Consider the following 14,884-nt stretch of genomic DNA (forward strand, 5'->3'; position numbering starts at 1 on the left):
GCCGCCGCGTGACGTCACGAGCGCGCCGGGCGGCGTTGCCATGGAGATGGCGGGCGGCGAGGAGGAGGCGGCGGACGAATGGCTGATCCAGTCACTGCGAATGTGAGGGAACCGCGGGCCCCATCGCCGCCCCCCCGGCCCCATCGCCGCCCTCCCGGTCCCATCGCTGCCCCCCTGATCTCCTGCTCCTCCCCGCAGGTACGAGGAGCTTCACACCTTCGAGCTCCAAGCGCCCACCCGCGTCATCGAATGGGCCCGGGGGAACCGTGAGTGTGGGGCGGGGGAGATGGGAAATGGCCACGGGGAGGGTCATACAGGGGGGAGAAGGGAGGCCGGGGGGGGCCGGGGTGCAGGGTGGGACCCCAGGAGTGGGGGTGAGGGGTTGGGGCTGTACTGGGGTTCATAGAATCATAGAATCACAGACTAGTTTGGGTTGAAGGGACCCTCAAAGGTCCCCCAGTGCCCCCCCTGCCATGAGCAGGGACATCTGCACCAGCTCAGGGTGCTCAGAGCCCCGTCCAGCCTGGCCTGGGATGTCTCAGGGATGGTTCATCCACCATGTCTCTGGCCAACCTGGGCCAGGCTCTCACCACCCTCAGGGCAACCATTCCTTATATCCAGCCTCAATCTCCCTCCTTTAGTTTAAACCATCACCCCTTGGCCTATCCCAACAGGCCCTGCTCAAAAGTCTGTCCCCATCTTTCTCATCGGACCCTTTATAACCCTGGGCTGGGTCCAGGGTTTGGGATGGACCTGGGGCCTGGCTCAGGGAGGGTGGGGTGTCCTTCACATCCCTGTTCTTTCATCCCCACCTCCAAGGTGTCTGCGTAGCCGGGTATGAGGACTCCGGTGGGAACGAGATCCTGCAGCTGCTCCCGCCGCCAACGCTGCAGGCGAAGGAGACGCAGGTGGGTGTCGCAGCCGGGTGGCACCAGGTCCCTCTGTCCCCCTTGGCCTCGTGTCTTGGGGGGTTGGACTAGATGATCTTTTGAGGTCCCTTCCAATCCCAAACATACTGTGATACTGTGAGACTGAGCTGTGCTGGGCTTTACAAGCTGTTACCTGGTCTGTGCTGCTCTGACAAGGACTTGGCCACGTTACAGCAGGTTTGGTTGAAAGGTAAAGCACGTAATTCACCCGGCTGCTGTCCGGTTGATGTGGCGCAAGTTGGAAGTCAAGTGCTGTAATCCCGCTGCTCTGTGGGCAGCTTGTGCTGTGGAAACTTCACATCATAGAATCACAGGATGCCCTGAGCTGGAAGGACCCACAGGATGACGGAGTCCAACTGCTGTCCCTGCAATGACAACCCCCCAGGTCACCCCGTGTGTCTGAGGACGGTGTCCAGTCTCTTGTTGAACACTGTCAGGTTGGGGCTGTGACACCTGGGGAGCCTGTTCAGTGTCCAGCACCTCTGGGGGAAGAACCTTCTCCTCATGTCCCACTGACCCTCCCTGGCACATCTTCTGCCGTTCCCTGGGGTTCTGTCCCTGGTCACTAAAGAGTTCGACACCTCCGCTTCCTCCTCCCCTTGTGAGGAAGCTGTAGCCACGACGAGGTCTCCTCTTAGTCTCCTCCAAGATGTGTGAATTACAGTGTTTTGTGGGGAAATAGGACAGATGGGGATGCACAGATAAACGGAGAAGGGACTTGCTGAGCTGCCCAAGGCAGGGGCACCACGGTGCTGAGCAGCGAGGGTGGCCCGTGAGTGTGTGGTGCCTACACTGAAGCAGAAAGCGGAGCTTGGTCACTGGGTGAGTGAGAGCTGAGCCAGATGTGCGCAGATGGCAACAAGCCCCATCAGAGCTCTTGGCAGGAGCTTTCTCTGTGTGTTGTTTTTGCTTTAAGTATTTTGGGACCCTTCAGGCCTGTAGCTCCTGTTGAAATCACAGAATCACAGAATCATTTTGGTTGGGAGAGAACCTCAAGGTCATCGAGTTCAGCCATTAACCCACCCCTGTCCCTGCCCCATGTCCTGAGAACCTCCTGTCCGTCTGTCCAACCCTTCAGGGCTGGTGACTCCAGCACTGCCCTGGGCAGCCTGTTCCAATGCCCCACAGCCCTTTGGGGAAGAAATTGTTCCCCACATCCAACCTCAACCTCCCCTGGCGCAACTTGAGGCCGTTTCCTCTGCTCCTGGCGCTTGTTCCTGGGGAGCAGAGCCCGACCCCCCCTGGCTCCAAGCTCCTTTCAGGCAGTTGTAAAGAGCATTGTGGGTGTTTCTGGACAAGCACGAGCTTTCCCAAGCAAGAACATGTCTCGTCTCTGTCTTTTATTTCTGTGGTAACTGACCGCACCAAGTTCTGCACCATTAAGTGCGAAGAAACGATTTTGCCTCTTGATTTCCAGGGCCTGTGTCCAGAGAGAGATTTCAAGGTGGAATGCGGTGCATTTTCAAACCGCCCGGTGTACGGCCTGAAACACGTTCCGGACACCAGGTATGGCCACAGGACTGTGGAATCACAGAATGTCCTGAGCTAGAAGGGACCACAACGATCACGGAGTCCAACTGCTGTCCCTGCAATGACAACCCCACAGGTCACCCCGTGTGTCTGAGGACGTTGTCCAGTCTCTTGTTGAACACTGTCAGGTTGGGGCTGTGACACCTCCCTGGGGAGCCTGTTCAGTGTCCAGCGCCTCTGGGGGAAGAACCTTTTCCTCATGTCCCACTGACCCTCCCTGGCGCATCTTCCTTCGAGGAGGTGGACAGGGGGCTTGTCCACTGCAATCAAGCTCCTTTTGCCTCTTCCCAACCCAACTGGTCAATCCCACCAGCTCCGAGAGCAACGTGAGTCTGAATGAGGATTTGCCAGCTGGTGAAATGTAACATTCATCCCAGAGCCCTGTCCTGGTGTTTGCAGAGGAGCCATTTATCAGGGTGCTCAGCAAAACACGGGGCACCCCACTGTTGCCGTACCGAAAGCTGCAATGGTGTGTTTTTAGGGGGGCTGGCAGGGAGACCGAAGCTGCTGCTGGATAATTTGAACCCTTAGCTTCTTGCAGGGGTGCTGGTGTTGGTGCTGACTCAGCAGGGATCCCTCCGTACCCCGTTTTGGGGCAGCGGGGCATGTGGAGCTTCCCAGCTCTGCCTTTTCCATCCCTGTGTGCGCATGTTCTGAAGGTTTTTTGTTTCCTGCTGTGGGTTGTAGACCAAGCAAAGACGCTTCCCTCCGGCTGATTCACTTCACTCCTTCGCTTTTCCCCTCCTACACGAGCCCCTGTTGCTGCTTGGGGGCTCTTTGCAACGTTCCTAGTCTAGCGCTTTTGGAAAATGTGCTAATTAAATGCCGTTGTGTATTAAATGCTGTGTAAAGCGCCCTGTTGTGAGGAGTTGTGGGATTATGGTCCTTGCAGCCCCATCTCTGCTCCATGCAGCAGGAGTGGCGGAGCACAGCCGTGCTTATCAGACTGGGGGAAGAAGAAGGTTGTTCTCTGCTCCTGAAGAGTTTTGTGGGGGTTTTTTGTGTGTTTCCTCAGCTTGCTGGTGACGAGCGGCCCCCCCGACAGCTCCCTGCAGGTCTGGCGGGTGTCAGCGGAGGATTCGGGTAAGGGAACGTGTTTCTGAGCGCGAGTAGTTTCTCAGTTCAGTCCTTGCGTCAGGCTCCTCCAACTTCCCCTTCTCCCTGCGTGTTAAATGTCAGCATCACAGAATCATTTAGGTTGGAAAAGACCTTTCAGATGATCAAATCCAACTGTTCCGTCACCCCCGGCACTGCCTCATGTCCCTGAGAACCTCATCTATGTGTATTTTCAACCCTCCAGGGATGGTGACTCCAGCACTGCCCTGGGCAGCCTGTTCCAATGCCCCACAGCCCTTTGGGCAAGAAATTGTTCCCCACATCCAACCTCAACCTCCCCTGGCGCAACTTGAGGCCGTTTCCTCTGGTCCAATAGTAGATTTACACCTGTCCGCTTATTTATGAGCTCTTACTCATACCAAAAAAAAAACCCTAATCATATAGTTGACATAATATTCTCTTAATAACTGCAAGCCTTAGAAATAAAGCACTTCACACATCAACTTTCACGATATGTCACGAACCACCTCAGTTCTCCAAGCCCACGTCTGCCTGCTTCTAAAAGACTATAGTTGCTTTGTCTGCTGTTGTGAAACACTTCAAAACCACCAGAAAGGAAGTGCAAAATGTTAACGCGAGCATTCTTATCCTTCTTAATCGACAATAAACATGTTGCTTCGCAACTTTCCGTGCGTTTTGCTAGATTTTTCAATGGCTTGTTGCTGATCCATGCTGGATGTTTTGGACAGAGTGGGTTTATTCTGGAGGGGGGGGTTGGTCATAATTGGATTTCTTATGGGTTTAGTAGGTCGCTTTTAGCTTTAGGAGGCTGTGAAACAGCTTAATCTGGTGGATTACGTGACTCCTGGTGTGCTTTACAACTGCTTACCTCTCTGTCGAATAGATGTCATTAAACCCGTAAGTGCCATCGCTGCAGAAAATGACGCAGGCCAACCTTGGGCTAAAATCGCGACGATTTCGGCCAAAGCCCCGTGGGTCCTTCACGGCTCGAGACTCAACAGCGTCCGAGTTACGGAGGTCGAATCGAGGAAAAACGTCTACACGGCAGGTATTTAAGCCAAGTCTAATGTCTGGTTTTGGAAAGCTGGGGTTTGGGCAAAGCCAAAGGTAATTCCTCAAGCGGTGAATATTTACTGGGTGTGTTCTTTGACATGTGCCAAAGGTATAAAGGTATTTGCAGAAAGTCTTGAGGAGCGAGGTCACAATGCTCTGGTCCATCTCCAGCTTCTTGCTGCCCCCCTGATGGTGATTTCTCAAGCTTCTGCGCCAAATTGGTGCCCTGCGAGAGCATGGTGGATGGTTTCAGTGCAAAGAGTCGGGTTTGCAGAGGGTTTGCTGCGCGTGTTGTCCCAAGCGAGGGAGGTGACGGCCCATTGGGGTCGTTGGAATCAACATCAACTCCTGAGCAAGCTGTGTGTTAGTCGGTGATCTGTCCGTGCGGGTGGGAGGAGGGTTGTTAAACCTTGGTAAACCAGCCCTGCCTTACCTCGAGGAGCTTAGTCCAGGCCTGGTTTGTTGGGGATCCTGGGGACCAGCTGCCTTCACCTACACAGTGCGATTCAGTCCCCACACGCCTCATCCCCGAGTGAGCAAAATCACAGAAACATTTTGGTTGGAAAAGACGTTTAAGATGATCAAATCCAACTGTTCCGCCACCCCTGGCACTGCCTCATGTCCCTGAGAACCTCATCTATGTGTATTTTCAACCCTCCAGGGATGGTGACTCCAGCACTGCCCTGGGCAGCCTGTTCCAATGCCCCACAGCCCTTTGGGGAAGAAATTGTTCCCACATCCAACCTCAACCTCCCCTGGCGCAACTTGAGGCCGTTTCCTCTGCTCCTGGCGCTTGTTCCTGGGGAGCAGAGCCCGACCCCCCTGGCTCCAAGCTCCTTTCAGGCAGTTCAGAGATCAGAAGGTCTCCCCTCAGCTCCTGTTCTCCAGCTGAACCCCCCAGGTCCCTCAGCCGCTCCATCACACTTGTGCTCCAGCCCCTCACCAGCTCCGTTCCCTTCTCTCAACTCGCTCCAGCACCTCAAGGCCTTTCTTATGAGGGGAATCACTCAAACCCTCTTTGTGCTGTCTGAAATCTGCGTCTTTATTTCTTCCCAGCATCCAGAACCAGCGAGGAGCTCAGCGACGTGGCGTTCCTGGACGGGAACACGGCGCTGCTGTGCTGTGCGGAGGGCCGGCTGTCCCTGGCCGACGTTCGGCAGCCTCGGGCTCCCTTGGAGGCCGCGTCGGTGCCCTGGGCACCGTGTGGCGAGCGCTGGCGCATGGGGGTCGCACCTCAGGGCTCCGATTCCGGCTCCCGGCCCGTCGCTCGTCTCTCGAGCGGGGGGCACCTCAGCCTGACGGATGTAAGGAAAACCTCGGAGTCCTTGGCTTGGGTGAAATGCCCATTTCCTCGTCCCAGCTCGGGTGCCGAGTTCCTGCGCATCTCCTGGGCTCCTGCTCTGCAGGGCTGCCTTGCTGTCTCAGGTACGTGCTTTTGGGCAGAGGTCTCTTTTTCTGGATGATCTTTTGCTCTGTATTTCTCTCCAATTCACTACATTCACCCCAGGTTCCAGTATAGGTTGGGAGATTACATGTTAGAGAGCAGTGTAGGGGAAAGGGACCTGGGGGTCCTGGGGACAGCAGGGTGACCATGAGCCAGCACTGGGCCCTTGTGGCCAGGAAGCCAATGGGACCTGGGGTGGGTTAGAAGGGGGTGGTCAGTAGGTCAGAGAGGTTCTCCTGCCCCTCTGCTCTGCCCTGGGGAGACCACACCTGGAATATTGTGTCCAGTTGTGGCCCCTCAGTTCCAGCAGGACAGGGAACTGCTGGAGGGGGTCCAGCGTAGGGCAACAAAGATGCTGAAGGGAGTGGAGCATCTCCCTTATGAAGAAAGGCTGAGGGAGCTGGGGCTCTTTAGTTTGGAGAAGAGGAGACTGAGGGGTGACCTTATTAATGTTATAAATATATAAAGGGTGAGTGCCATGAGGATGGAGCCAGGCTCTTCTCGGTGGCAAACAATGATAGCACAAGGGGTAATGGGATCAAGCTGGAACACAAGAGGTTCCACTTAAATTTGAGGAGAAACTTCTCAGTGAGGGTGGCAGAGCCTGGCCCAGGCTGCCCAGGGGGGTTGTGGAGTCTCCTTCTCTGCAGACATTCAAAACCTGCCTGGACATGTTCCTGTGCGACCTCACCTGGGTGTTCCTGCTCCATGGGGGGATTGGACTGGATGATCTTTTGAGGTCCCTTCCAATCCCAAACATACTGTGATACTGTGATACACTTTAAACACCCCAATTATTTAGAGCAGAGACATGAGCTGATCATCTCCAATGGGTTCTGGGGGGCTCCCGCTTCCCTCCTAGGAGAACAAAACCCCGAATTCTTGGCAAACGCTGCCCTGATAGCGCCAGCGACACCGCGCTGGTAAGACAGCAAAGCTGCCTCTTGGCCAGAGCTTTGCACATTCAAACCGGGAAATTTTCAGGCTTTTTGGGTCTGGCCTGTTCCACACAAGCTCCTCGGAGGCTTGGAAGCTCCGCTGTCACAGGTTGTCACTCAGGGCCATCATCCTCATTTCTGTGTCTTGCCAGGAGAGGAGCTTGAGCTCGATAGGACTAGAGCAAAACAATAATAGCGCGGCCTCCCCCTTTCCCTTTTATTGAAGGTTTCGACGGCACCGTGCACGTGTACGACACGCAGCGCTGGGACAGCTCCGGCCGGGAAGCCGAGCCGATATTTATCCACAAAGGCCACGCGTTCGGCGGAGCGGACAGCGGTGACAGCCCTCCCCTGGTGACAACGCACACGTGGCACCCGCAGAAACCCAGAACCGTATTGTCAGCGGCGAGCGACGGTTCCCTGCACGTTTGGGAGTGGGTTCGGCCTTGAGGGAAGTGTGGGTAGGTGATAGTTTCGCTGGGACGTGGCGCATTTCCTGTTAACGTTCTTGTTTGCGTGGGCTGCGAGGCGCCTGTTGCTGCTTTGAGACAGTTGTAGCGAACAGAACTGGTTGTAAAGTGTCTATACATGTTTAATTGTGTTACTTCTGTGTCCCAGCTTTCAAACAACAGCACAGACTGTTCGCATCCGCTAGCAGAGAACATCCTGATGTCATTTTATCGCGGCCCCGTGTCGTGTCTGCGCTGCATTTTCAGAAGGAAACGGCCGAAAAAAGCGCGAGCACGGTTTGAGGAAACGGGCTGTTCTGTGGCATTTTTAACCCGTCGTTTTCCAGGCCCCAAGCGCCGAGGGGAAGGACATTTCGTCACTCGTGTGCGTGTCACGAGGAGCGGCCACCGCTCAGGAAGTCGCAGCCTTGCAAAAAGGAACGGGAACGACATTTTCAGCCCCAGCCTGTGAGGAGCTTTACCCTCCCCCAACCGCAGAGCGCCCGCTCTAGAAAAAAGGACCTTGGTATCTTTTGGCTCTTTTCCCACCAGCCGAAAGTTTAAATTTGATCAAGCTAATGTGATTTCCTGGGCCCGAGGAAAGCAGGCGATGACTCCTGCAACGCCTACGCTGTTACCAAGGTGTTACTTGGGGGAATGAAAACTGTCTGCTCGTTATTCCCAATATTTAAAACGAGTGTGTTTTGTGGAGGAGGGAGTGGAGAGAGGGTGGCAGCGGGGCAAGGGAGGGGGTGTCACCTGCAAAGTGGGGAGACCCTGGTTTGTTCTGGCACTGGGGGTTCTTGTGCGGGAGCAGCCAGGATGGAGCTTGTAGGGTGAGAGAACAGGAGCTGAGGGGAGACCTGATCTCTGAACTGCCTGAAAGGAGCTTGGAGCCGGGGGGTCGGGCTCTGCTCCCCAGGAACAAGCGCCAGGAGCAGAGGAAACGGCCTCAAGTTGCGCCAGGGGAGGTTGAGGTTGGATGTGGGGAACAATTTCTTCCCCAAAGGGCTGTGGGGCATTGGAACAGGCTGCCCAGGGCAGTGCTGGAGTCACCATCCCTGGAGGGCTGGACAGACGGACATGAGGTTCTCAGGACATGGGGCAGGGACAGGGCTGGGGAACAGTTGGACTTGATGATCTTGAGGGGCTTTTCCAACCAAAATGATTCTATGATTATTATTGCGACATTTCTGTACTTAAAAGGGGCCGATGAGAAAGATGGGGACAGACTTTTGAGCAGGGCCTGTTGGGACAGGACAAGGGGTGATGGTTTGAAACTAAAGGAGGGAGATTCAGGCTGGACATGAGGAAGAAATTGTTGCCCTGAGGGTGGTGAGAGCCTGTCCCAGGTTGGCCAGAGAGGTGGTGGATGAACCATCCCTGGAGACATCCCAGGCCAGGCTGGACGGGGCTCTGAGCAACCTGAGCTGGTGAAGATGTCCCTGCTCATGGACTCAGTGTCCCTTCCCACCCAAACCCTTCTGTGATTTGCTGTCCCCTCGCACTCTCAAGCTCCTTCTCAGGCTTATTTCTGGGATGGGAATGCAGAGGACGGATGCAAAGCGCTCCCCGTTTTCCTGGGTGTACACTGAGGTGTGAGCAGGGTTGAGGAGATGGGGCACTGGGGTGCACGTTGTCCTTTGGGAGGCTGGCGCTGGGATGCGCTGAGCTGATCCGCGCTGTCTCATGGCAACAGCTCTTTGCCTGTGTGTGCTGAGGCTGAATCCTCCTCCGTTCCGCGCGATAACGACGCCACGGCGAAGCTCCACACTGTTCATCAAGTCTCCTCCCAGCAGAAGCTCTTCCATTCCACACCCAAAACTTATTCCTCCCCAGGCGGGGATGCTTTGTCACCTGTCAAAGCCACAGGTCTGTGTCATCCAGACACGGAGGTGAGGTTCTCAGGACATGGGGCAGTGCCAGGGGTGGGGGAACGGTTGGACTCAATGATCTTGAGGGGCTTTTCCAACCAAAATGATTCTGTGATTCTATGAAATTCAACCGAGGCGAGTGCAGGGTCCTGTCCCTGGGGAGGAACAAGCCCCGGGACCAGCACAGGTTGGGGTTGAGCTGCTGGGAAGCAGCTTTTGGAGAAGGACCTGGGAGTTGTGGTGACAACAGGGTGACCACGAGCCACCAATGTGCCCTGTGGCCAAGAGGCCAACGGTACCTGGGGTGTGTGAGGAAGAGTGACCAGGAGGTCAAGGGAGGTTGTTGTCCCCCTCTGCTCTGCCCTGGTGAGGCCACATCTGCAGAACTGGGTCCAGTTTAAGGACAAGGAATCACTGGAGAGAGTCCAGGAGGGGACACAAAGATGCTGAGGGGTCTGGAGCATCTTTGTGATGAGGAGACACTGGGAGAGCTGGGGCTGTTGAGCTGGAGAAGAGAAGCTGAGAGGGATGTGATCAATGGATCAATATCTCAGGGGGGGTGTCAGAGGATGGACCAGACTCTGTTCATGGTGCCCAACGCCAGGGTGAGGGGCAACGGGCACAGACTGAAACACAGGACGCTCCATCTGAACATGAGCAGAAACTTGTGTGCTGGGAGGTGCCAGAGCATGGCCCAGGCTGCCCAGAGCGGGTGTGGAGTCTCCTTCTCTGAGACATTCAAACCCCCTGGGATCCTGTGTGATCCACTCTGGTGATCTTGCATTATCCTGACCCCGTCCCACGTCAGCACAGAGGGGACAGGGAAGGAAATTCGCTTGGCTTCCTAGAGATACGGCACTTGAACAACAGCAGTTTGTACACATCCAAACTTCCCTTTTTTTTCCCCGAAATAACTTTAAGCCGCCTTGTCCGCCTCGAACCGGCTTTGACAGGGGACGGGAAATGTCCGAAATAGTAAGTTCTTGCAGCTGCTGGACACGGGGCTGATACACAGAAGGGGGAATGTCCTTGAAAGGTGATGATGGAGAACTCGCGGTGAGGACGTTGCTCCCGGAATTGCACCACACGGACCTTCTGTTAACATGGGAACGTCTGATCAGAGTCCAGTCTATGACTGGGGCGACCTCGGCTTTGCTGGAGCCGGGTTTGCCCTTGGTGGGGAAGGTTGGGAGGGGTCTGGGCCGTCCCTGCGGGGCTGTCCCTCAATTCAGGCTCAGAAATCGGTGATTTTTGGCTCATCCCCCCCGTCCTGGCTCCTCCTGGTCGCAGGAGGGATGTGGAGCAGAGTGGTCCAGCTGCAATGCTGCTCCACATCTCCATCCTGGGACACCAGGGCAGCTTGGCCATGAACTTGAACCACCTGCAAAGCGCAGGCATCGCTGTGTCCTTCCGAGGAGAAACTGGGGGGTTTGGGGTCCCCATCCTCACTGCTCTGTCTGGTTCCTCCTCAGCCCCTTGCTGGGAAGACACGATTTCAAACCAAGAACAATTTTGGGGTTCATTCTGCAGCGCGCGGCTCCGATCTGCGGCAACGACAGGAGCTACAGCGAGAGCAGGTTGGATCCCATGATCTCTCTTCCAACCCAAGTGAGTCTGTGATTCACTCTCCTGTGCCCAAACAGACTGTGGGGGCAGAGTTAAAAATTTAATGCAAGTCTTTTACGCCCCACCAGAGGCTGGTGGTTGCAGCGCTGCTGCTGACAGTGCTGTCAGGAAATAAGAAAACAGAATAATGTGTGTTGAAGGGACCTTCCCAGCTCCCCCAGTGCCCCCCCTGCCATGAGCAGGGACATCTGCACCAGCTCAGGTTGCTCAGAGCCCCGTCCAGCCTGGCCTGGGATGTCTCAGGGATGGTTCATCCACCACCTCTCTGGCCAACCTGGGCCAGGCTCTCACCACCCTCAGGGCAACAATTTCTCCCTCATGTCCGGCCTGAATCTCCCTCCTTCAGTTTCAAACCATCACTCCTTGTCCTATCCCAACAGGCCCTGCTCAAAAGTCTGTCCCCATCTTTCTTATTGGCCCCTTTTAAGTCCCAAAAGGCCGCACTAAGGTCTCCCTGGAGCTTCTGTTCTCCAGCTGAACACCCCAGCTCTCTCAGCCTGTCCCCCAGCAGAGCTGTTCCAGCCTCGCATCATTCCTGTGGCTCCTCTGGCCCCTCTCCAGCAGCTCCATGTGTGTCCTGTGCTGAGGACCCAGAGCTCAAGGCTCCTGTTACAAAGAGCAGGCGCGGGCGTGATTTAGGAAATTAAATGCAAAGCCACACGGTACCCGGTGTGCACGATGTATTAATGAGATATTAGTTAAACGAGTGATATCCAGTCTGCGTCCTGCTGAGGAACTTCTCGGAGCTGATGGTTTAAGTTGTGCCCTGAGGGGTTTGATATACTCGTGAATGAAGACACCAAAGAATCATAGAACCATTTTGGTTGGGAGAGAACCTCAAGATCATCGAGTCCAACTGTTCCCCCAGCCCTGTCCCTGCCCCATGTCCTGAGAACCTCATGTCCGTCTGTCCAACCCTCCAGGGATGGTGACTCCAGCACTGCCCTGGGCAGCCTGTTCCAATGCCCCACAGCCCTTTGGGGAAGAAATTGTTCCCCACATCCAACCTCAACCTCCCCTGGCGCAACTTGAGGCCGTTTCCTCTGCTCCTGGCGCTTGTTCCTGGGGAGCAGAGCCCGACCCCCCTGGCTCCAAGCTCCTTTCAGGCAGTTCAGAGATCAGAATGTCTCCCCTCAGCTCCTGTTCTCCAGCTGAACCCCCCAGGTCCCTCAGCCGCTCCATCACACTTGTGCTCCAGCCCCTCACCAGCTCCGTTCCCTTCTCTCAACTCGCTCCAGCACTTCAAGGCCTTTCTTGTGAGGTGATCCTGCCACCCCTCTGGCCGCCATTTTGAGCTCTGAGGTGCCTCTGTTGCCCCTGGTGCCGCCATTTTGAGCTCTGAGGTGACTCTGTTGCCCCTGGTGCCGCCATTTTGTGTCTGAGGTGACTCTGTTGCCCCTGGTGCCGCCATTTTGTGTCTGAGGTGATTTTGCTGCCCCTGGTGCCACCATTTTGTGTTCTGAGGTGACTGTTGCCCCTGGTGCCACCATTTTGTGTCTGAGGTGACTCTGTTGCCCCTGGTGCCGCCATTTTGAGCTCTGAGGTGACTCTGTTGCCCCTGGTGCCGCCATTTTGTGTCTGAGGTGACTGTTGCCCCTGGTGCCACCATTTTGTGTCTGAGGTGACTCTGTTGCCCCTGGTGCCGCCATTTTGTGTCTGAGGTGACTCTGTTGCCCCAGGTGCCGCCATTTTGTGTCTGAGGTGACTCTGTTGCCCCTGGTGCCGCCATTTTGTGTCTGAGGTGACTGTTGCCCCTGGTGGCACCATTTTGTGTCTGAGGTGATTTTGCTGCCCCTGGTGCCGCCATTTTGTGTTCTGAGGTGACTCTGTTGCCCCTGGTGCTGCCATTTTGAGCCCTGAGGTGACTCTGTTGCCCCTGGTGCCACCATTTTGTGTCTGAGGTGATTTTGCTGCCCCTGGTGCCGCCATTTTGAGCCCTGAGCTGAGGGGCCCTAAACCGCCCCCAGCACTGGAGGTTTAGTTCACGTCCTGCGGCATTTCAGCATTGATCTGTGTGTTTTGTCCAACAGTTCAAAGCTCACAGGCTGCAAACACACCCGTTGGGATGACACAAGCCAAACTGGCATCTTTGGTGGCCAAACAGCCAGATAAGAGGGTTTTTTGGGGGGAAACCAAGGTACATACAGACCAGAGACCAACTGGGGGTCCCAGCGCCAAGCTCGGCTTAGGCAGCAGCTACCGGGAGCCTTAATTAATCATTAATAAATCAATTTACCAGAGCAGCAGGACCGTGAGATTCTGCAACAAATTAATCTGTTCTTACCAGTCTGGGTTTGATTTTTGGGGTGGAAAGCAACAGAAAGGGGGGGTCACAACCCTCTGTATCCCCCCCAAGCACCATCAGATGCCACATAAACCCCCGTTTTGCGCCAGCAAAACCAATAATTGTCCATATATATTTTATATATATATATTTTTTTTTCCCTTTTTTCTGAGTTTAATAAACTAGAATAATTTATTTGACAGAACACGGAAACATCACAGATAACGGTGGAGAAACTCAAGGAGCAAGGTACCCGTGACCAAGTACAAAGAAACCACTTTACAAAAAAATAGAGAGAAAAAAGAAAGAAAAATCAAATTAAAAAGTACCACGCTGCCCAACAGCTTTACCCAAAAATAACGGGGGAGGGGGGACACACACACATGTCACTGTGTCCCCATGGGGTGCTCTGAGGTGACAACGGCGACAGCACAATAAATAGTGAGGAACGGCCTCTGGGTGGGTGGGGAGACCCGAAATCCATGGGGGGGACCCGAAATCCATGGGGGGGGGCCCGAAATCCATGAGGGGGGACCCGAAATCCATGGGGGGGACCCGAAATCCATGGGGGGGGACCCAATATCCATGGGGGGGACCCGAAATCCATGGGGGGGGACCCCAATATCCATGGGGGGGGACCCGAAATCCATGGGGGGGAACCCAAACTCCATGAGGGGAACCCAAAATCCATGGGGGGGACCCAAAACCCATGGGGGGGGACTCAAAATCCATGGGGGGGAACCCAAAATCCATGGGGGGGACTCAAAATCCATGGGGGGGACCCGAACTCCATGAGGGGAACCCAAAATCCATGGGGGGGACCCAAAACCCATGGGGGGGGACTCAAAATCCACGGGGGGGGACCCAATATCCATGGGGGGGGACTCAAAATCCATGGGGGGGACTCGAAATCCATGGGGAGAAACCCAAATCCATGGGGGGGGGGAACCCAATATCCATGGGGGGGACCCGAAATCCATGGTGGGGAACCCAAACTCCATGGGGGAACCCAAAATCCATGGGGGGGACCCAAAATCCATGGGGGAACCCGAAATCCCAGGGTGGGGGCAAGAGGTGTTTCTGGAGTCGCCCCAGGCGCTGGCACCGTGCGGGAGGTGACACGGAGCCCCCATCCCCACGTGTCACCTCCATGTCCCCTGGTGTCACCCGGCCGCAAAGCCGGTTCCTCCAGGGGTGTAAAAACCGAATAAACCCCAAAATTTGGGGGGTTTAAGGAGAATTTTGGGGGGGGAAAGACCTGGGGAGGGGGGACACCCACCTGTCTTCCCAGCTCCAAACCGCAGGTTGAGTTTTGATGGGGATAAGCCAGGCTCAGGTCTTAGGCGGGGTCTAAGGGTTAAGCCAGGCTCGTGCATCCCGGGGAAGGGGACACATGCAGCAAAGGGCCAGAAGAGGGGGGGACAAAGGGGATGTGCCCTTTCCCATGAGCTGGCTTGCTTAGAAAACACCCCCCCCCCAAAATTCTCCTGCAACCCCCCCCAGTAGCAAACTGGTCCCGTCCCTGGACTGATATAAAAGAGGCGGCTCATAGGAAAGGGGGGGGATGGATGGGGAGGTTTGGGGGGGACAAGGTGAGGGGTGCTGTGCCCCCCCCCCCAAAAAACCTCCAGCACCCCCCACAACAGGGAGGGGGAAACATCTGGATGAGAAGTGACGACA

General features: G+C 55.5%; 1 protein-coding gene across 3 annotated transcripts; it reads left to right on the top strand.

The window, feature by feature from the left end:
• The first annotated feature begins 13 nt into the window (after positions 1–13).
• Positions 14–14,736, top strand: WDR73 (WD repeat domain 73). 3 transcript variants are annotated; one of them, XM_082043605.1, is made up of 9 exons: positions 14–102; positions 199–266; positions 820–908; positions 2,347–2,435; positions 3,475–3,542; positions 4,420–4,584; positions 5,646–6,014; positions 7,198–7,432; positions 13,408–14,736. In XM_082043605.1, the coding sequence occupies exons 1-8, from the start codon at positions 41–43 to the stop codon at positions 7,419–7,421; spliced, it is 1,134 nt and encodes a 377-aa protein (XP_081899731.1). In that variant the 5' UTR covers positions 14–40; the 3' UTR covers positions 7,422–7,432; positions 13,408–14,736. The 3 variants fall into 3 exon arrangements, with proteins under 3 accessions (XP_081899731.1, XP_081899730.1, XP_081899729.1); XM_082043604.1 differs by lacking the exon at positions 13,408–14,736 and adding an exon at positions 7,768–8,081; XM_082043603.1 differs by lacking the exon at positions 13,408–14,736 and having other exon boundaries at positions 7,198–7,728.
• Positions 14,737–14,884: the final 148 nt, after the last annotated feature.

Source organism: Streptopelia decaocto (genome assembly GCF_964273445.1).
Source record: "Streptopelia decaocto genome assembly, chromosome: 1".
NCBI lineage: Eukaryota > Metazoa > Chordata > Aves > Columbiformes > Columbidae > Streptopelia > Streptopelia decaocto.

Bases quoted from the DNA above. Each gene is read 5' to 3' on its own strand.
- WDR73 (XM_082043605.1), top strand. From the start codon at position 41: ATGGAGATGGCGGGCGGCGAGGAGGAGGCGGCGGACGAATGGCTGATC. The intron at 267-819 runs GTGAGTGTGGGG...CCCACCTCCAAG, and splicing joins CGAATGGGCCCGGGGGAACC to GTGTCTGCGTAGCCGGGTAT. The intron at 4,585-5,645 runs GTATTTAAGCCA...ATTTCTTCCCAG, and splicing joins GAAAAACGTCTACACGGCAG to CATCCAGAACCAGCGAGGAG.